Below are 18,039 nucleotides of genomic sequence, written 5' to 3' on the forward strand. Positions count from 1 at the left end.
ATTCATCACGGTGGGAGGACGGGGGCCTCCAATTTAAATTACGGTCCCATTTGGGGTGACAGGGTGGCTCAGTGGTTAGCACTGCTTCCTCACAGTGTCAGGGGCCCAGTCTGATTCCAGGCAACTGTCTGTCTGTGTGGAATTTGTACAGACTCTCTGCGTCTGTGTGTCCTCCCACAGTCCGAAGATGTGCAGGATTGGCCGTGCTAAATTGCTCATTGTATCCAGAGATGTGCAGGCTAAATTGATGACCCATGGGAAATTCAGGGTTACAAGGATAGGTAGGGGGTGGGTCTGGGTGGGATGCTCTTTGGAGGGGCAGTATGCACTTGTTGGACCAAATGGTCTGCTTCCACACTGTAGGGATGATACGATTCTAAGGAGGCATTATCTTTACTAGCCTGGCCAACAATCCACCAGTTAAAATCCCAGCAGTGGCAGGAAGCCAGCTAATGAAATAGTCATTCATCGCTGAAGTCGCAGAAGGTGGTGGCAGGTGGTGTGGAGTAGTCACTAGCATGGCACTGAATCTGACCCCCACACCCCCACTAAACGTCAGCTTTTGTGCTCCTCAGATGCTGCTTGGCCTGCTGTGTTCATCCAGCTCCACACTTTGTTATCCCATCCTGGGAGTGGAGTTGGGGCGGGACCCTGAAATTCCAACCACGAATATTTGAATCTTTCTGTTCAGGTTTTCATCACTGCTACAGAAGGAAAACTAATCAAAGTCAGAAATGACATAAATTGTGCCTGATCTGTATTCTCCTTCTTTATCCTCATCAATAAATGCGAATATAACAGAATTTCAGCAATCTCTGGAATGATCTGCCTCCATAGCCTAACTGACTATCACCATAACATTTCCCAATCTTCCAATAATCTCTGATGCTTCGTCAATTACTGAGACTGGGCTGCCCTTTGTGTAACCCTCAGTAGAGACGGTCAGCTTCTACATTATGCTGATCACACAGAGTTGTACCTCCACTAACTGCCCTACTGCCTCAGGGTTATCAGGTGGCATGGACAATATTGGGCAGAATTTAATGTCCTCCTGGCAGGTTTGAGGGCATTTAATAGGACAGGTGAGATCTTACTGCACAGTCAAGTTTGGGTATTCTTGAAGATGAATTGCAAAAAAAGTTAGCATGCAGTTTAAAGTAAGTGTTGAGAAGTCAAATGGCCTTTATTTGAAGGGGAACAAAATAAAAGTAGATTAGTCTTGTTTTAAAGAAGCAGGGCATTGGTGAGACAGCACCTGAAGTATTGGATACAGTTTTGGTCGCCTTCCCTATTACCTTGCATTATAAGCAGCTTCGGAAGATTCATTTGGCTGATTCTCGGGATAAAAGGTGTTGTCTTTTGAGGAACGGGTTGTGCCATTTGGATATGTATTTACAAGAGTTCAAAACAATGAGACAAAACAAAAACAGATTCTGAAGAGGCTTGGCAGGGATGCTTCTTCTCACGGGGAGTCTAGAACTGGCAGCATGGCTTATAAATACAGTGCCCCCCATTTTTAATCATTCACTCATCGGATATGGGTTCCGTTCACTGAGCCAGCATTTATTGTCCATCCCTAGCTGTCCTTGAGAAGGTGGTAGGGAGCTCCCTTCTTGACTTGCTGCAGATAGACCCACAATGTCATTAGGGAGGGAAAATCCCAGAATTTTGAGCCAATGACACAAGTCAGGATGGTAAGTGGCCGGATCAGGAATTTGCAGATTGTGGGTTTCTGCTGCAGATTCCTTTGCGATGGTCTTTTTAGATTGTGCCTAGAATGTACTTCTGTTTTGTAAATCAGAAAACACTTGTCTAATTATATATTTTCAGAAGTTTATGCCTCTTTAAGACGTAAGTGTCTTCCAAAAATGACCAGAATTTACCATCAACATTCTGAAACAAAGTAATGAGGTGTACAGGAAGGCCAACGTACACAGTCAGTGAATCAGCTTGACAAAAAAGCATAGCTATCACAATTATACGTTAAAAGACAAAGTACCCATTGTTATTTTTCAGACCTGTGATTGCAGTTCATTGTAAATCATAGCAGATGCTGAACTTGACGACTTAGAATTCTCTGCACAGTGCGGTATGGCACAATATGCGAGAAAGGTATTTCAGGTAAATACAATTTCAGGGTTTTAGGATGCAAGAATAATCCTCCCAGTTTAACTGTAATACTGAAGATGGTTATCTGCTTGTGTTCAGCCCCTCCTATTATAACATAAACCTTCACCACTGCTCATTATGGTGCAAGGTCTAATTTCTGCTGCGATCCTCTTTCCTAATAGAGCTGGGAAACGGTGCTGTTTGGTCTAATGTCTGAGAGGAAAACCATCTGATGGCCTAATGTATAGGCTCCTGTCTTAAACGTCACGTAGACTGTTGCATGACAGCAAAGAGATACAAGTTATATTAGTACCATAAACATTGTTAGACGCCTCGGCGTTAGGTCATCCCCTTTTGAGATTTGTAGCTGTTCCCAACACAATCCTCAGAACCCAGAAGTCCATATGACATCATTGCATTGGGTGGTGCTTAATCAACTCCCAGCATTATTCTTTTCGGATCCTTTGACCTTTCCTCACAATCCCAGCAGTGTCTGCATCTAGTACAGATTCCTGCGCGTAGCAGCAGGGACAGCTTTGAGCCCAGTCAGCGTGCCAGCTGCATCAACAGTAGCTGCGTTAGTGTGGTGGGCCCGAAACAGACTCATAGCAGCAGCAGAGTCAAGTTTTGGGCTGGTGCAGTATCTGGCAGCATTTGTGGCATCTGCATTGATGAGGTCCAATGAGGTCTCACAGGATTGGGAGCAATAGTTGAGGCAAGATGGTGCCAAACAGTGGACTTGTTCCTGGCAAAGAGGCCCACGGCCCACAACACAGCACTTCATAAGAAGGCTGTAAAATTGGACACTTTCTTTATTTCTTCATTTTTCTTCCTTTATATTCTAGGTTTTGGTTTATTTTTCTTGTGTTTTAGGATGGCGCCAGAGACTGGTGTTTCTATTCAATACTTCTCATTGTATTTTCAATACACAAATGACAATAAATAAATCATATCAAATCACATCCCCTTCCTGCTGGCTCCCCTTCCCCTGCTATCCCACTCTTCAAAGACCTATATTAGGATTGCTGCCAGCAGCCCGAAATTGAAATCCACATCATCAGGGAGCTACACAGTACATAATTCAACTAAATGAGGCCCAAGGTCTAGTATTAGATAGGGCCTGAAACCTGTTTGCCATTGAGAATGAGTTTTTGAAAAGCTTTTTTTGTTAAAATGAAACAAAGGTCAAAGAATCATAGGCTAAAATAAACCACAAAGATGGAAATTTGTGACTCACTGTGTGCTTAATGAACCTAATCATATTTTTAATCAACCATCGAGGTTTGAAATTATGCAGTCGGCATTGTGTGTTATGTACTCATGCAAAATTCTTTGGTTTACTATTTCACTGGAGGCTGTTGGCCCATTCAAAATGAAAAATGCTTAAAGTGCGACAGCGCTCCTTACCTCCACTTCACACTCAAATTCTGTGCCATCCAGAAGGGCCACCTTGCATGGCATAGTCTTTGGTTTTTTGGATCCTTTTAAGGGAGATTTGGGGGTTTTGCCAGGTGTGGTCCTTTCTGAAGTTTTGTCATCATCTGTTTCTCCAGCGTCCAGCTCTTCAACCACTTTTGGAATGTTTTCTGCTTTTTTATCTTTCTCAGCATTCTGTTGGAGGGAAAAATGATTTTAATTGAAGGCTACAAATGAAATACATTAAGACAAATTCCTACCTTTCACTCATGCACAGTTATGTTTTACAAATCAAAATGGCCAAATATATTTTTAAAATACTTTTAAATTTTAAGTTACATGCTTTTCCACAAAATCTGGGCCAAAGACGTAACATAAAAAAACTTCTTGAACAACATTTTCAGAATTCTGTGGTGGGTCCAAAACATGATTAAGGTTCAAAATAATCAACAAATTCATTACCATACTATTACAAACTTAGAACCTTAAATAAATTGTCACATGAAGATCTCTGACAAAATAATTATGCTTCATGGGTACTGCAGAAAAAATGGCAAATATTCATTGGATCTTTGAACTCAATTTTGTTGATCGGGAGAAGTCATTTTTAAAAATTTATTTATGTGACATGGGCATCAATGTCCAGGCCAGCATTTATTGCCTGTATCTGGGTTCCCTTGAGAAGGTGGCGAGGAACTGCCTTCTTGAACTGCTGCTGTCCACGTGCTGTAGATTGCTGCAGAATGCCACGAAGGAGGGAATTCCAGGATTTTGATGCAATGACAGTGAAGGAACAGCAATATATTTCCAAGCTGGAATGGCAAATGGTCAGGAGGAGAACTTGCAGGTGGCATTGTTCCCATGTGTCTGCTGCCCTTGTCCTTCTAGTTGGATGTGGTCATGATCTCAACAGTAGTTAAAAAGGATCCCTCTTTCAGTGTCAATTTCTTAAATATTTAAACTCTTTCTCATTTATTTATTTATCTCATTTAAAATACAGTTTGAGCATAGAGTCAAAGAAATTGAGCTAAATATTTTAAGATATGTTTAGTTAATAAATGCAGACAGCAAATAGTTGAAAAATAACTTATGGTTAAACAATTATTGCAAATGCCACCAGATACAACAATAATTTTTTCAGTATAACTAAATGGGCCAAATATGTTTAAAAATCCAGCAATGCAAGAGAATCATTATGATTTCCATGAAAGGTGTGTCATCACTTATTCCCAGAACCTCTGTGAATTATGATTAACAAATAAAGCAGTAGATTCTGTCTGGTGGCTAGCTCAACACTGATTTCAACAGTTACTTTAAGACTGATCAATGAAGTCTATAAAGCAAAATACATTCCAATCATCATGTAGTAACAGCTGTCTTAAAAGGGGACACAGCAATATTTCATTTGATTGCATGAGGTAATTGCCTTTTGCAATAACAAACTAAAATCACAAGAGTAACCTTCATGAAATTCCTGATTTTGTTTGATGTGTGGCAACATGTCTGCTGTTTTACGTTGAGTTTCATAGCCCTGTGTTATTTGTCCTACGCTCCAGTTTAACTTTAAAGGTGCAGAACGCAGAACTGAGTGGAATACTCTAGATGAGGTCTAATCAGGTCAATGTACAGCTGTAACATGAATTCTAACCTTTTATATTCCAGCCCTTATTTAAAGGCCAATATTGCACAAGGCTCTTTTTTGAGACTGGTCACTAGCCTGTAGTGAATTCTTGCCTGGGATCCATAAATTATACTGCTCATCTACAGTTCTTAGCATCTCACCATTTAAAAGATACCCATCCTTCCAACTAATCTATCTTGCTTCAGTTTAAAAGTAGATAATCCTATACACTTGCTTGTAATGAGCTTAATCTGCCACAATCTTTATTCACTTATTTAATCTACTAATATTCCTTTGCAACGTCTGGTTCCCATCTGTGCCATTTATTGTGTTGTCTAGCTTAGTAATCCGTTCCACCGTGTAAACTTTTGCTAAGTGTGATGAAAACCGGAGACTTCAATACAGATCCTTGAGGAACAACACCAGGCACATCCAACGGTCCATGTCCATTATAATTAATCCATGCTTCCAAGCATAATAAATAATTTCTCAAGTCTACATCGTTCTTGCTCCTGATCTTAATCTCGCACTGACACCTTTCCCAAGATTGATAAGGCTTCACCTGTACCAGTTCTATTTGATATTCTGCACTCACTCCTTTCCCTCCCATTCCATGTTACAGCTGTACACTGATCACAATAAGGCTTTTCCTTATTCCGTCTCTGCATTCAATCCCCTATTATTTCCATCAACTCCACCGCAATGCTACCAATCATCAAGCCATTCCTCTTTTGCTACTGAAGGGATTGATCCTGGTCAACTCCTCAATCACAGAGACCTCGCTGCTCCAATCACCCCAAGCATTCAGAGAAAATGCTATAAGTGCCCTTTGACCTCCATCCTTCACATATTCCAGAATGCTAGACATGGTTGAGTAAATTAACAGTTCACATGTATTTCCTTCAGTGCAATTTTACTGTCTTTACTGCACAAAACACATCCTCTTCAGCACAGGAAACCAGATTAAATAGCAACTTTGCAGAACACATCCATTCAGTCAACAATTGTGACTTCAATTTTCCAGTTACCTGTCATTTTAATGATCTGCTCCACCTTCAACTGTGACCTAACATAGCTACAATGAACCTCAATGTAAGCTTTGAGAGCAGCACCTCATCTTAAGATCAGACACTGGACAGCTTCTGGACTCAATGTAAAGTACAGTAAATTCAGACCAGACCATTTGCTCGCATTTTTTTCCACATGCCATTCATTGACAAGTCTGCAATTCTCATTTACACCGTCTCAAGATGCATTTTTAATTTCATTAAGTGTCTCATTAGCATTCCCCTTTTGCCATACACAATTATCACTTCTGTCCTTTAATTTCTCTTGCCATCCACCCGATCAGAGACCTTTCCTTTCGTTCTCAATTCCCCCAGCCTAGATAGCCTTTCCCTCCCTTTGTACTTGCTTAAAACCTGATGAAAAGTTACAACCTGAAATATTAACCTCTTTCTCTTACTCCCCAGTTACTGCCTGATCTGCTGAGTATATCTGGAGATTTTTCCATCCAAGCAGATAGTTTTCCGTTCCACGTACCCGTATTTTGGCTCATATGTTACCTTGCTGAATACCTGGCAGCAGTTTTATTAATAGCATCATAGCCTCACTTAACCGTCATGCTTGCTGAATTCTCAAAACAAAACAAAGGCACTTCAGTCATGTTTGAATTATTAAAAATTCATGCTGGTTTCTGAGTAACTAAATTTTGTCCAGTTCCTCAGTCACTTTGTCTTTAAAGTAGGTTGTGAACTCTGGGTTTCTCCTTTTTTATTTCATCAAATAATGAAGTAACAGTAGCACTCTTCCGCCTCAAGGGAACAATTCCTGAGTCAAGGGTTTTGGAAGACCACGACTAACCAATTCAACAATTTCCTCAATTCTTTTGCCTCCCTGGGGAAGAAATTGAGGACTCGTAGAAACTCATCCATCTCTCATCTCATTAAATTTCTCCATTACCGTGTCTACATATTTGCATCCAAATAGCTTATCTCCTCGACTTATTCTTAGTTTTCTTCGGTTCCGTAGCACTGTCGCACCTACTATTAAAACTGATGCTTATGCACCAAGCACCCCTCACAAAACCTACACCCCAATTTCAAATGAACTTTTGTTGCACTGAGCAATATCAAGATTCCAGACATCATAGTAGCCGGTCAGCTAGCTCACTTATACACACTTAAAATTAAAAGACGAGATAATATACAGCTTAGCTCCTGCATGTAAAAGATTGCAAGCAGTGCCTACCATCACCTGATCTTGCTGGCTAGGGTTGGTATCTGATGGTTTATGTTCTTTATTGGCTGCCAGCTCTTGTTGCACAACAGGCTGCTGCTCCTGTGGAGGGGGATCCTGCTGAATGTTCGTCAATTCAGAATCCGTGCCGGATTCTGTAGCCATAGTTGCAAATTATTCTGAAAAGAGAGAAAATTAGATGCTAAGTATAAAATAAAAGCTTCAGAAGGAAGCAAGACAATCACATATACTTTGTGAACAGAGCAGGACAATTGATATTGAATACTGCCAATAGAGAGAGACAGCATAGAAACAACACCCTTCAGTCCAACTAGCCCATGCCAAACATTTTACCAAACTAACCTAGTCCACTTGCCAAAACATTTGTTATTCATTAACTTATTCTTTTAAATAAATATTGTAACTGTACCTGCATCCACCAATTCCTCTGGCAGTGCATTTCCCCCACAAACCACCACTTGTGTAAAAAAAAAGTTGCCCCTCATGTTGTTTCTAAAACTTTCTCCTCTAAGCCTTGCACTCTAAGTTTTGCACTCCCACACCCTAGGGAAAAGACCCTTGCTGTTCACTTTACTTGTGCCCCTCATGATTTTATAAACACTTTCCAGCATTTATTAGAATCTACCATAATAAATTACTGGTCATCTGCTATGTCAGCAAGATAAAAAGCAATGGCATGGTAAATAAGAGTATCACTTTCTCAAGAAAGCAAATTACTAGGGTGTGCCCTGTCATGAATGTTGAATTCACTGCAATGTCAGCAGCCAATGCACATACTGCATTCAATATCTCAGTACTGGGGGTTTTCTAAACAATTTATAAGTAGTAAGCAGTTTTCATTTATGAATGTAATGTAAATGAAAATTCTCTCTGCTTGTTTTTTTCACATTTACAGAATCTGATTAGAATCCACTCTTCAGAAAAAAAAACAAGAGCACATCTGGAATTCATTCAAGTCAGCATCAATTTCATGGAAACAAGAAACCAATGAATTGCTATATCTTGGTTGATCACATGTTTGCAAGTTCGAGATCGAAGCGCTCCTTACTATGTAATTGTTTTTGGACTGGGGGATGAATGGCAATAAATGAGGTGTCAATAGATAGCCATGAACCTTGCTGTAGCTATGAATGAAAGGGGAAATTAATTCCAATGAAAAGCAGAGGGAAAAGCTTTTAATTTTACAAATTAAAACATTTAAATGTTAAAAATGCAAAGTTTTTTAATCAAAAAGTTCCAAACTTTTCCAAGAGATCATGCTACTGAATCCCCTACCAACTTTGTGCCTTCAACATTTGATTTTCTTGGTGGCACAACAGACTTTAAGTTGTATAGTCCATAAAGCTACTTACGTTTTACACACAAAATAAAAAGGCCTTGATTATAAGCCTAAAAAAATCGACTTTATGAAGGCTTTGTCAGCATTTCCTTGGTAGTAACCTTTTGCTAGCATCTCAAGTTAGTAGCAGCCAGTTATCATACCCATGCATTAAATGGTAGGTCAAATGAAAGGGGACCATATCCTGTTAATAATGCTTCACATAGCAATTTAAGTTTAAATTTAACATTTGTTCCTGCCTTTAACAAAATTAGGATTCTGGTTTTGACTGAGAACCCTTCAATTAAGTCTCAAGCATTAATTTGGAGAAGGACCTTTTACTGTTTCAAAATTTTAAAATTTCAAAGCAATATTGATTGACAGATCAGGTAAGCAGAAGCGATAGATGGAATTCAGTCTGAAGAAGTTTGAGGTGATACAATTTGGGGAGGGCAAAAGGATAATTTTGGGAAAAAAGTCTAAAGGGTCATTGATGAGCATTGTTACAGCAGCAGGACAACTAGGCAGGGTGGACAACGAGGCATCAGATACTTTCTTTTCCTGGCCAAATACTGTAGTATATTCATATGCTAGTTATGACAGAAAGACAAATAATATTAGTTAGGAGATAATTTTGTTCATTCAATACAGATGAAGCAATATTACGAATTAATAAGATTGTAAGGCATTGGAGCAGCAATTAGGCCATTCAGTCCACCGAGTCTGCTCTACCATTTAATCATGGCTGATAAGTTCATCAATCCATTACTGGTGTCCTAATATTTCATTACACAATCCTGCTCCTTTCAGGCTCTCAAAAGACAAGAAGATTTGGAACTATGCTTTGAGCAAATCAATCGTGGTCCTTCAACATATGATCTGCCCAATTATGATCAAAACTATAACCAGGGCTGAAGAACAGTGGAAAATTATGCTTTGCATATTTTTACATCTGAAATATATCGATATACTTACCCTTCAGCCACCTACAGGTCCACAAGCTTTAATCCTTTAATATTAAAGACTAACACAGAAGTTTCTTGATAGATGAAGGAAGTGATAACTCATTCAAGACACACTAAAGTACTACAATGGAGATTCACAGATTCATGTAGAAGGATAACTGCTCCTTTACATAGCTTTCCCAAGTCACAGGAAGGGAGGAGTGAATAGCCAAAGTAATTATAATGTCAGTCAGATCAACCTCAGCAATGAGAAAACTAGTTGAAAGAATTTGAAAAGACGGTACAAAAGTGGCACATAATATTAAGGACAGTCAGGATGGATGTGCAGAGTAAAAAGGTACTGTCTGTCAAACATGGTTGAGAATTTCTGGAGGAGGGTCCTTCAGGGTATGCATTTGATGTAGCCTACTTGATTTTAGCAAGACTTTTGACTAGGTCCCACATAGACAGAGCGTTGCACTAAATCAACAACTCTTGGAATCAAAGGGGCAGAGTCTTCAAGTTGCAGAGGTAGCAGATTGAGAGATCTAACACCAGCTTATTTTTTTTAATCTTGCATGATGCTGAAATAATTACAGCTGTGAATGAATCATCCTTTAAAAATGGTTATTATTTGACTACTTTAGTCCCGCAATTGACAGTGGGTCAAGTAGATGGTGGCTGTAAGTTCCTGCCCAGAACTTAATTAATTGACTGGAGGACAAGATAGAGATGGTGAGACTCCACGCAAAATTAAGGAACTAAAGTTGTCAATTTATAAAACATTTAAAGGATTACTCATTCCCAAAAAGCTGAAATTATTTCAACTCCACACCAGGCAAAAAGAGGGTTGGCCCATTCAACTGGTAAATCAGTCTGGGTAGGTATCACATACCGGAGTATGGGGACGGAGCAGCATGTAGTGGAACTCAATTTGAAAGGGTGGTAATAGCAGAAACCTTGACCCCCATCACATTTAAATACAAATGGATGTGTGCTTGAGATGCCATGAGCTCCGGTGAGACAATTCAAGAGCTGGAGGATGAACGGTTCTTTTTAGTCAAGAGTGGATGCAAATGGCAAAATGATCGCATCTATGCCATAAATGATTTTCACACTTCTCTGCTTGAGAAATTGTCACCATTAGTTTAGGTTACCATCTTAAATGTAATACATGTTACACTGTAGTAGTGAATTCCTTAAGATCATCTTAAATACTATTTACATGTTGACCTTCGAATAAAGCAGTAGGTACGTACCACCAAGGTTAACTTGTGGTATCAAACAGATATATTGCTCTGACACAACAATGTCAATTGATATAAAAACAGAAAATACTGGGAATGCTCATCAGGTCTGACAGCATTGATGGAGAGAGAAAAATAATGTTAATGTTTCAGGTCAAGACCTTTTCACAGAACGTAAAGCTGCTTAGTATTTTTGGCATTTTGTTTTTATTTCAAACTTCCAGCAGACCCCAGCATATTTGTTTTTTGTACCATTAATTGACACCCCAGGGATGGGCTGATTCAAACTGAAATATTACACCGTTGCAAAAAGATCATCTCCTTTGAAGCTCAGACATCGTGGAAGAAGTTCAACCCTTGCTACAGCTCGTCACAGAATGATTGATGATGAAACCGGGCACAAAAATAGCTTCATCTCTCATGCATCATTGCTTAGCTGGCAATTTTTGTGTCTTATCAATCCTGTCCATGATTTTAGTGCTTCACTTAACTGCACATTCTACCCCTATTGCTCTACCTATTTAGTATTGGGTGCAAACTTAACAGGCTGATAATTGATTTCTGTATACATAGAATTTAAGCAGATATAATAAGAATAGCACTGGTTCCTGCAGTAATATACCTTATATTGCCAACAAATTAACTTTTCCTTTTATGAGTACTCTGTACCATATTTAGTGGCCAGGCGCTTTTCTGTTCCTTGATTTTGTATTGATTTTAATGAGCAGACTTACAATGCAGAGGCTTAGCAAAACTTTATTATGTCTAAATAAATTATAAGGTAATTTTGGATGGGCATATTGTACTTGGAACATGCTCAAATCAATCTTAAATAGGTTTCTGAAGAACATTTTCTTCCTAAAATCGTCGCAGAAAGTTGCTATTGCTACATGTTTATTCTAATCTCATTCTCTAGTGTTCAACCTTTTACTCAATACTGACGGAAAGCTCAAAGACCTTTTGCTACACAGATTTGGTTAATACCTGCTTTCAAACACAGGTGCAACATTTGCCTAGTTATAAAATTGTGCAATTTCTCTAGTACACAATTTTCCATTATGATCACCAGTGACAAAAAATGTCCTCTGCTTTCCTTCATAGTCCCACAGCCTACTTCATCTGGCTTTGTAAACATGCAGCTCTGACAGACAGGCTTTTGAAAACACAACCCCTTTGCTTTGGTGCTTGACTTGTTCCAACAGAAATGCCTTACACATTTTCCATTCAGCGAGCACTGGTTTAAACCAAAAGGCTAGGTTTGTTGCCACACGTGTGCATCTGTGAGAGCTGCTGTGTGTCCCACTGGTGATTTTGGAAATAATTATTCCTCCAGCAACATCATTGAAAAGGGATTATCTGGTCCACCAACGTGTTGCTGATTGTTGGAGTTTGTGGTGAGCAAACGGGCTGCCACATTTACTAAAGCAGTGACTAAACTTCAAAAGTCCTTCATTGTCTATAAAATATTTGGGACATCGTGAAAGCACTTTTATAATGCATTTCTTTCATCCATAATCTCAGTCTCTTTATTAAGGGACGTAAATACTAATTTGCACCATTATATTAGTTAGGCCTGTTTCACTCTTATTCATATGTCATATTAATTATTGGGTCATATGACATGACCCAACAACAGCCAAATGTAAATTTAACATTTCATACACTAGAAGATTGTTTCTAACTCACCGCTACTTCCAAGTACTTTCCACACTAGGGCTAAGAAAATGAAGCACATTTCTTTTTTCTTCCTGCAAATGAAGTCTACCCTCTGTTTAAACAGCTTCAGAGAGCCCATTACTGTCAGCTCCACAGCAGGGGAGATCCTTTCAAACTGCACCATTTCTAGTTCTACGAAGAGGTTTGGCATATTCGTTGGCTATATTCGGTTCGATCAACATCCTGACACATATTTTCACATGTTTTCCAAATGATCTTTCAAAATAGATCTCTGGGGATTGGAAGAGAAACCTAAAAAATCTGTGATAAGATTCATTCAGAACATGATACTATTGTGGTGACTTATCACTAATAGTATGCAATCATTCAAATAAGCTCTGTCCAACAGTAACCCAGATATCAACACCCAGCATCAATTCAAAAGGGGGAAATCCTGTTTGCTCAATGTGTGAGGTGATAACACAAGTAAGTTCAGATAGGAGGGCACGTCCCTATCTGCTGAAATGGAGGTGATCGAAAGCGTCAAGATCCTGGGAGTGATAAATCACCAACAATCTATCCTAGTCCACACACGCCAACACAACAGTCAAGAAAGCACAGCAATGCCTCTACACCCTTAGGAGGCTAAGGAAATTTGGCATGTCCTGAAGACTCTTGCACATTTTTATAGATGCATCATAGAAAAGCTTCCTATCCAGCTCTTCCAGAGACCAAAACAAACTACAGAGTTGTGAACACAACCCAGTCCATCAGGCAAACCAGCCTTCCATTCATTGACTCCACCTTTCCTGGTGCATCAGGAGAGCAACTAAAAATGGTTAAACCCCCCCCCACTCACCCTGATTATACTCTCCTCTACCCTCTTCCATCTCGAAGATATAAAAATTTGTATATGCATACAAACAGATTCAAAACCATTTTCTTCCCCAATGTTTTCAGACTTTTGGATGGATCTCTATAATGTTGATTTCTGTCTGCACACATTCTCAGCAATTGTTGTTATTGTGTCCTTCACTCTGCTGTTACCCTGATACACTTGGCCTGTAAAGCATGTAAGACAACAATTTTCACTTGCTATGGTACACGCAACAGCAACACATCAAATCAAAGGGTGGACTGGGCAATTTGATTGTCAAATAACTTGACTTTACAAATTTCCACTCAGTATGGTATAAGGCATTGCTTAAAAGAAAGGGACTTACTATCAAAGCTTTTAAGCTTGCACCTAGCAGAATAGACACAAGAATGTCAAAGTTGGTTATCTCAAAGTGTTCTTACGAGTACAAAAACTTTGATGCATGACTTCTGTCAGCAGTAATCTTTAATATTTTTTAAGCTACGAGCAACTATTTGAATTCCTAATCCTTAAATCCTGGGAACAGACAAGAAGCTGCACAATAGGAATCAGAGAACATCAGGCACTCTTCATGGCTCATTCCTATTGCTAATTTACATAAGTGACCTAGATTCAAAATCTCAATGTACGGTGCTTAAATTTGCAGATGATAAATAAGGAGCTGAGGATTAGAAGGAAGCAGTGCAAAATTACAAAACAAATTTGATGAACACTAGGCAATAAAACTTAGTGCAGAAAAGTGTAAAGAATAGTAACAGGAAAGAAAACTGGGTAATGCACATTGTGGTGAATCCCTACAGTGTGGAAACAGGCCCTTCGGCCTAACAAGTCCACACCGAACCTCAGAGCATCCCACCCAGACTCATCCTCCTATAACCCATCAAATCTACACCTCCCGGAACACTATGGGCAATTTTAACATGGCCAATCAACCTAACCCGCACATCCTTGGACTGTGCAAGGAAACCGGAGCAAAACTCCGCACAGACAGTCGCTTGAGGCTGGAATCGAACCCGGGTCCCTGGCACTGAGGCAGCAGTGCTAACCACTGTGCCACCATGCCACCCTAATGGAGGAAGGCGATCAAAATGGGCCTTATTGAGATTGTAACCGGATGGTAAAATGTTCTAATACAGGATCTGATGCAGAACCAAAGTGAAGCAGCAGAAGCAATTACGTTGTTTTCACAGCAATGACATATTGGTGCTCACTGCTGACTTTGAGGAAGCTAATGATGAGACCTCAAACCATCTCTAGATTCCATTGTTCACAATGATCGTGTTAATTTTGTTTTTCTTTTCACTTCATTAATACCCATCCCTAATCGCCCAGAGGACAGTTAAGAGTCACTTTGCTGAATCACATGTAGGCCAGACTAGGTAAGGATGACAGTTTCCATCCCTAAAAAGGATATTAGTGAACCAGACAGGTTTTTCCTGACAACCAACAATGGATTCACAGTCATCATTAGATTCTTAATTCCAGATATTTACTGAATTAAAATTCCACCATCTGCCATGGCAGGATTCAAACCCAGGTTCCCAGAACGTTATCTGTGGTCTGTGGATTAACAGTCCAGCGATAATACCACTAGGCCATCGCTTCCCCGAGGCGTCAGCACAAGGAGATCTCAACATACACAAAGTCACTACGAAACCTAAGCAGCTAATCACATTGAAGAATTCTCGAAAGCAGCAGAGGATCTCCATCTGCAGCAATAGCGAAACATAGAATCCGCGACTGAACCTCTGGACTTTCAGGTTTGGCTGTGCACATGTGAACCTAAGTTGCCGTAGCCAGCATCACAATTGTATTGATGGCAAACATTACCATTTTCATCATCATTGCAAATGCAGAATCTGGGCAATGATCTTTTGGATGAGACAATAAAACAAAGCTCTACATTTAGCTGAGCATAACACCAGCAGCCAAAAAAAAGCAGTACGTTCTGCAGATTATCCTGTTCAAGAATGTTTGCTTAACTAGCATTACCTAGAAAGGCTATATCGTGAAATTGGTTATTGTTTGTGGGACTCTATTGTGCTCAAAAGGTGCCCACTGGGAACACAGGCTCCTCTTCAAAAATAATCTTTTGGTTATATAATGCTAGAAGACATCCTGGGAATATGACAAAGGGTTGTTTAGGTGTACATTCCTTCTTGCTCTGGAAATTAAATTGTATCTGCACACCAGTATGATATATTCCACTTGAGTCTGAACCACCATTTCACTTTCAGGTTAGTGTGTTCACACTGGAAAATAGTCATATGGTGTGAATTCCATTGAAACCTACGGAAGGTGCACTGACAGTCCTGGTAATAGATCACATCTAGTAATGGTCATAGAGCCCGATGAGGGTTATCAGTTAGTCAAAACAGCCAATGAAACTTGTCCATACGGTTTTGTACAGTCCCATGTCTGAGACTGAGAATCACAACCAAGCCTGCTGAATGCACAATTAATGCACTATTATTAGCAGCAACAGTCATCAAAAGGATGAATTTAAAACATCTTAAAAGGTTGACACAAACATTTAAACTGAAAATACTGTCTTCTCTCTTCAAGCGCTGTTTTTATAATTGACCCCCACCCCCCCACAACAGTTTAGGGAGTACAATGACCTTTCTTACAGCATTTCAAGCTTATGTTCAGTTACCATGGTGATCAGAATGACGTAAAGCCGTTGCAATATAAATTCCAAGATTGATGACCAAGACGATCGAAGTAAATTAATGTCTATTGTACATGAAGAACATTACAGAAACTGAAACAAGTATTAAGCGAGATTGAAGAAAAGGCCAGGTCCGGTACCAGCCTTTAAACCTTTCACAGCATTACCATCTATTACTGTTCCTAAGCAACATGAGCAATAAAAAAAATCTATTTCAGATCCTAGGAGAATATGAATATTCATTCAAATGGCACTCACTCAGCTTGAGGGTAAGGTCTGCTGTTTCAGTCACTGCAGTGAAAACCCAAAAATCACATTTGTCTTCTTTCATTGATCATAAACAAATCGCAAATTTTCTCCCAACTATTAAGGGCACATTTAAAACCATTTAGTCTCATTACAGAAAAATATTGAGATTTCAGAGAGAATTGTTAAGAATCCATTGTGTGTGGCAGAAAGGGAACAGCCCCCAGCTAACCCTGCCCCTCCTTTACTCAGGCCTGTAAGAGTTCACATTGGGGACAAAGAAAAGATTCACTCACTCAGTCAGTCTGCAGCAGATGGTTTACTATGGCATACCAAATATGGTCAATAAAATAGACTAAAGACAGAGTCTGCAAGAACCAGTGCTATCAGTTTTATTTTGGCAGCTTACAAGCCATCTCCTAAAGCAGAATAACAGAGAAGCCTGCATATTGGAGCTAATAGATGAACTCAGCACTGATCTTTATAGCACTGCTGGAATGGATTCTGCTTTGGCACTGCATGCAAACACATTTTTACACTCAATGCTATCAACGTGTCATACTGAACTTCCAATTATGTGCTCAACAGTAGTGGAAAACAAACTCCCAAGTTAAAGACAGATTGAAAATGACATACCTTAGAATCTCTGCCACTAAAATCGGCTGACTTAAATTCTGCTACACACTTGTGATGTGGAATTCTGTTTGCAAGACTGTGTCTGGCACCCTGCAATTTTCACTGCATGTATAAATCCAATCAGGTGATTGGATGTAACTGTCCGATAATATCTAATATAACTAATCATCACACAGGTCAGCATTTGCAACCTCAGCCAAAGAAAATTGAGCAAGAGTTAAGCAACCTATTGCCACATTAAACTACGATTTTGTACCACATAACTCCAGAGGTATGTCAAATAATGGCCTAACAATTCAAAATGTAATGCCAAACATCTGAACACCAGGAAAAGGTAACCTTCCCTCACATGCATGAAGGAACGTGATCTTTGCAGTGGTGAATTTGTGTTGACTGAAACTAGTTTGTGGCTTCACTGCATCTCAATGCAATAGGTTGTCTCAGTTGTATCCCCAAAAATGAGGCAACTGGTCTACTTAAAATTCAGCAACTCGTCGAACACATAGGGAACTAGGTTATGATTGTACTAAAATTATCTAATTTCTTAGAAACAGGAGACCCCAACTACAAGCAGTAGCTTCTAGCATGCAGATTTAAAATTTAATGCTATGGCAAGCAGTAAGTGCTGATGGAAGAGCTGCAATTTACCACAAAAATGTTTTAGTGTTTTTTTTAAAATATTGATTAACTGAAAATGTTTTGGGGAGGTTAGACCCATAGGTCACTCATTTCTGCAGGGAAGAGGTTGATAGGACTCTACTTACAGGGTGCATTGGCCTCCAAAAATGATCAAACTTTCTCAAGCCAGCATTATTCAAAACCCTTCCAGACAAGTGGTGTTGCATCAAGCCTCCCCATCTCCCATCCCCAGTCCATGACTCACTTGATCCTAACGCATCTATCCATTTCTCACCAACCCACTGTCTGCTGGCCAGAAGCCACAATGCTCTTTCATTACATCTGAGCCATTCCTAATCGCTTTTGCTATTTGTTTTGATCCCAAACAACTTCTGGTTTCTCTCAGAGATAATTTTTTAAA

General features: G+C 39.5%; 1 protein-coding gene across 12 annotated transcripts in view; it reads right to left on the reverse strand.

Moving 5' to 3' along the window:
• The window catches only part of LOC125461522 (band 4.1-like protein 1), a 279,674-nt gene that overhangs the window by 111,048 nt on the left and 150,587 nt on the right, over positions 1–18,039 (reverse strand). For 9 of the 12 annotated variants that reach the window (XM_048550411.2, XM_048550414.2, XM_048550406.2 and 6 more), the window contains exons 2-3: positions 7,397–7,563; positions 3,517–3,720 (exon numbers count right to left, since the gene is read on the reverse strand). In XM_048550411.2, coding sequence (XP_048406368.2) covers positions 3,517–3,720; positions 7,397–7,549 — 357 coding nt within the window. In that variant the 5' untranslated portion in view covers positions 7,550–7,563. Of the gene's footprint in view, positions 1–3,516; positions 3,721–7,396; positions 7,564–16,376; positions 16,503–17,000; positions 17,100–18,039 lie in introns of those variants that run through there. The other 3 variants (XM_048550410.2, XM_048550407.2, XM_048550412.2) reach the window with 3 other exon arrangements.

Source organism: Stegostoma tigrinum, chromosome 19, assembly GCF_030684315.1.
Source record: "Stegostoma tigrinum isolate sSteTig4 chromosome 19, sSteTig4.hap1, whole genome shotgun sequence".
In the NCBI taxonomy this organism is placed as follows: Eukaryota; Metazoa; Chordata; class Chondrichthyes; order Orectolobiformes; family Stegostomatidae; genus Stegostoma; species Stegostoma tigrinum.